The sequence below is a fragment of the Ceratotherium simum genome, chromosome 7, assembly GCF_057802395.1.
Source record: "Ceratotherium simum simum isolate JZ-2026a chromosome 7, ASM5780239v1, whole genome shotgun sequence".
NCBI lineage: Eukaryota > Metazoa > Chordata > Mammalia > Perissodactyla > Rhinocerotidae > Ceratotherium > Ceratotherium simum.
The window spans coordinates 27,591,522-27,595,592 of record NC_141906.1 but is presented as its reverse complement, the minus strand read 5'-3'; the positions used below and the strand labels follow the sequence as shown (position 1 = coordinate 27,595,592).

The 4,071-nt window shown below is 40.0% G+C and overlaps 1 protein-coding gene across 1 annotated transcript; it reads right to left on the bottom strand.

Moving 5' to 3' along the window:
* Positions 1-258: 258 nt before the first annotated feature.
* LOC106802421 (olfactory receptor 51I2-like) lies at positions 259-1,257 on the bottom strand. Its single transcript, XM_014790217.2, has one exon. The coding sequence runs from the start codon at positions 1,213-1,215 to the stop codon at positions 259-261; it is 957 nt and encodes a 318-aa protein (XP_014645703.2). The 5' UTR covers positions 1,216-1,257.
* Positions 1,258-4,071: the final 2,814 nt, after the last annotated feature.

Here is a 4,071-nt window from a genome sequence, read left to right as displayed (position 1 = left end):
CTCTGGCCCCAATGGAGAGAGGAGACCATGTATAATGCATTTTAATATCTCTAGTAATAAGCACAGATTCTTGTACAAATAAACACTAAAAAATATCTGAAGTTAATGAGTGCAGGAAAGAATCAAGACTGTTCATCCAACAGTCTGATGGTATCCATTTACATGTCATACTCTTGATAATATGTCTAGGTGAAGGCTCTGAATAAGGGCAAACCAGACATATTTCCTCTCAGACTCTGTGCTTGTTTCTTGGTTTAGTCAGCCTTGCCTCATCAGCACCCCGAGCATGGCCTCCCTGATGGGCTTGGATTTCACACTGTAGATGATGGGGTTGAGCACAGGGGGCACTACCAGGTACAAATAGGCAACAAGAGTATGAACAATGGCGGGCAGATGCCTCCGAAAACGGTGGATCATGGACACTCCAATGACTGGGATGTAGACAATCAGAACAGCTAAGATATGAGAAACACAAGTGTTAAGGGCCCAGGCACACTCCTTGAGAGAGGCCAGATGCATCACTGTATGAAGAATAAGGGTATAAGACAGGACAACAAGCAGGGAGTCTGCAACCAACGTGGACAGAACTACGTACAGCCCATAAAGGATATTGACAGTAATGTCAGCACAGGCCCGTTTCATGACATCTGCATGGAAACAGAATGAGTGGGACAGGAGGATCTTGCCAGGGCAAAAATTCAGTCGCTTCAGTAAGAAGGGCACAGGGAAGAGGGACACAGAGGCTCGAGTCACAATGGCCAGCCCAATCCTGATGATGACATTATTTGTGAGGACAGCTGCATACCGCAGGGGATTGGAGATGGCCACAAAGCGGTCAAATGACATGTCCAGCAGCACTGAGGACTCCACCACAGAGAAAGAGTGGAGGAAGAACATCTGGACCAAGCAGGCATTGAAGCCGATGAGCTGATGGTCAAACCAGAGCAGAGCCAGGGTGGTGGGCAGTGTGGACAAGGTGAGGCCCACATCGGTGAGGGCCAGCATGGACAGGAAGTAGTACATGGGCTGGTGCAGGCTGGGAGTCCTCCTCACAGCCAAGAGGATCAGGTAGTTTCCAGTGAGGGCTGCAGTGTACATGGCGGAGAAGGAGATGGAGATCCAGCTGTGAATGGCCTCCAGCCCTGGGATGCCAATCATCAGGAAGGCAGGTGGCTGAAAGAAGGAGATGTTGCCATAGGACTGGGAAGGGAGCATCCTTGGAGGACAAATGAGGTCTCCAGAAAGATGTGACCTCTTCAATCTGGGCAGACAGACAGACACTGACAGGATACCTGTCATTAGGTAGACATTTATGTATGCTGTATAGGTTTTATCATCAATTATTTCCCATTTTCTCAGCTCTTACTTTGTATTTTCAACTGTTCCGGGAATGTACATGCATTAGCTAATGTGTCCTCAAAACAAATGCAGAATATAGGGTATGGTTAACTTCTTCATGATTACCAGAAAATTAACGACTGAAGTGGATTTAGAATTCAGTTGTTTCTAAAGGTAAATTCTGTACTCTTTCCCCTCTATCATGTAGTGTCTTTGTTAAGCGATGTTTGTTAATACTCTTTAATATGTAAAGCACCCTCTAAATGCTCCTCATCATCATCACCATCATGAACATCACCTCTTCATCATCATAGTCTTTGTCCTCATCATTATTCCATGGTTACTGCATTTTGTAGTATTCTAAGTGTTTTCCCATAATTATCTCATGTTTTCTCAAATTACCTTGCTGATAGAAAGAGAAGGGAAATATTTTAGCTAAAGTTAAGGGAGAGAACTTCTTAAGACCATCAAAGGAAGAAAACAGTACAGCTTTCCCCTGAACCCATTATTAGAACTGAGGATTATTTTGTGTTCGGAGGGTTGAGTACAAATCCTGGGACATTCTCTTTTAATCAAGTCCCAGTAATGACAAAGTCCCAGGCTGAAAATGAAAATAAATACTATGAAAGTTTTGGTAAATGAAGAGAGAACTGATTCACATCAGGTCACTGAACACACTTAAATATTTGGGGTCCATCTGTGCCTTGCCCTGAGAATATCAGCCTGAGTTGTTGGATGTCCTTGGCTACACATTGCTTTTCAGCAATCATCCCTTCATTTCATTCATTCAACATTCCCTACAACCTTTAGAATATCAGCCAAATGTTTTGTTCAGCCTTTAGCACACAAATCTTGAGGTCTGGACTTGTCCTTGAATGCGCCTCCTTGTAAATCGCTCAGCACTGCCATCTGTCCTAACTGAGGGGTTAGAATTTCCACTGACACCAACTGAAAACAGGGATCAAAGACATAAATTTAGGCCCCTTTAATGTTCAGTGGGATCTGTCTGAGTAATGTCATTAATTTTAGTGTCTGATGCTGGGCAAATAAATTTAATAATTTATAAATTAGTAAATATCTCATGTTTCAGATATTAGACTTCTCACATTTTGTTTGTAAATAATATCTCTCAGTTTCAAAAAGAACCATGTGCTGTAAGTATTATTGTAGCTTTTGAACAAATAATACTAATAACAATAATAATGATAATGTTATCAATCCTGGAGAATGTTCCATGTGCATTTGAAAAGAACGTGTAGTCTTTGGTTTTTGGATGGAATGCTCTGTATATATCTACTAGGTCCATCTGTTCTAGTGTGTCGTTTAAGGCCAGTGTTTCCTTATTGATCTTCTGTTTGGATGATCTATCCGTTGGTGTAAGTGGAGTGTTAAAGTCCCCTACTATTATTGTGTTACTGTCTATTTCTGTTTTTATGTCTGTTAATAATTGCTTTATATATTTAGGTGCACCTACATTGGGTGCGTAGATATTTACAAGTGTTATATTCTCTTGTTGGATTGTTCCCTTGATCATTATGTAATGTCCTTCTTTGTCTCTTTTTACAGTTTTTGTTTTAAAGTCTACTTTGTCTGATATGAGTACTGCTAGCCCAGCTTTCTTTTCATTGCCATTTGCGTGGAGTATCTTTTTCCATCCCTTCACTTTCAGTTTGTGAGTGTCTTTAGGTCTGAAGTGTGTCTCTTGTATGCAGCATATATATGGGTCTTGTTTTTTTATCCAGTCAGCCACCCTAAGCCTTTTAATTGGAGCATTTAGTCCATTGACGTTTAAAGTAGCTATTGATAAGTATGTACTTACTGCCATTTTTTAACTTTTTTTTTTTCCTCAGGGTTTTAGTAGTCCTTCTCTGTTCCTTTCTTCTTCTAGACAGAATTGATGGTCACTTTAGTTTGGCCTCTGTCTGAAAGCTGTACTCTTTATCTCCCCTCCTCCCTCCTTTTATGTTTTTGATATCATATCTAACCTCTTTTTTGTGCATTTGTATCCGTTACATTCTTATCATGGAAATAGATAATTTTTCCTATTTGTGGTCTTCTCTTTTCCCCTTAAATCAGTCCCTTTAACATTTCTTGTAGCACTGGTTTCTTGGTGACAAACTCCTTTAATTTTTGCTTGTCTGGGAAAATTTTGATCTCTCCTTCCATTTTGAATGATAACCTTGCTGGGTAGAGTATTCTTGGCTGTAAGTTTTTTCCTTTTAGCACTTTAAATATATTGTGCCATTCTCTTCTAGCCTGTAAGGTTTCTGCTGAGAAGTCAGCTGATAGCCTTATGGGGTTTCCTTTGTATGTAACTTGACATTCTCCTGCGGCTTTGAGGATTCTCTCTTTATTTTTAATTCTGGACATTTTGATTATGATGTGTTTTGGTGTGGGCCTAAATGGATTAAAGACTTGAATGTAAGACCTGAAACTGTGAAACTTCTATAAGAAAACATAGGCAGTACGCTGTTTGACATCTGTCTTAGCAACATCTTTTCAAACACCATGCCTGACCGGGCAAGAGAAACAATAGAAAAAATAAACAAATGGGACTACATCAAACTAAAAAGCTTCTGCACAGCAAAGGAAACCATCAACAAAATGAAAAGACAACTTAACAATTGGGAGAAGATATTTGCAAACCATACATCTGATAAGGGCTTAATCTCCAAAATATATAAAGAACTCATGCATCTCAACAACAAAAAAACTACCAACCCAATTAAAAAA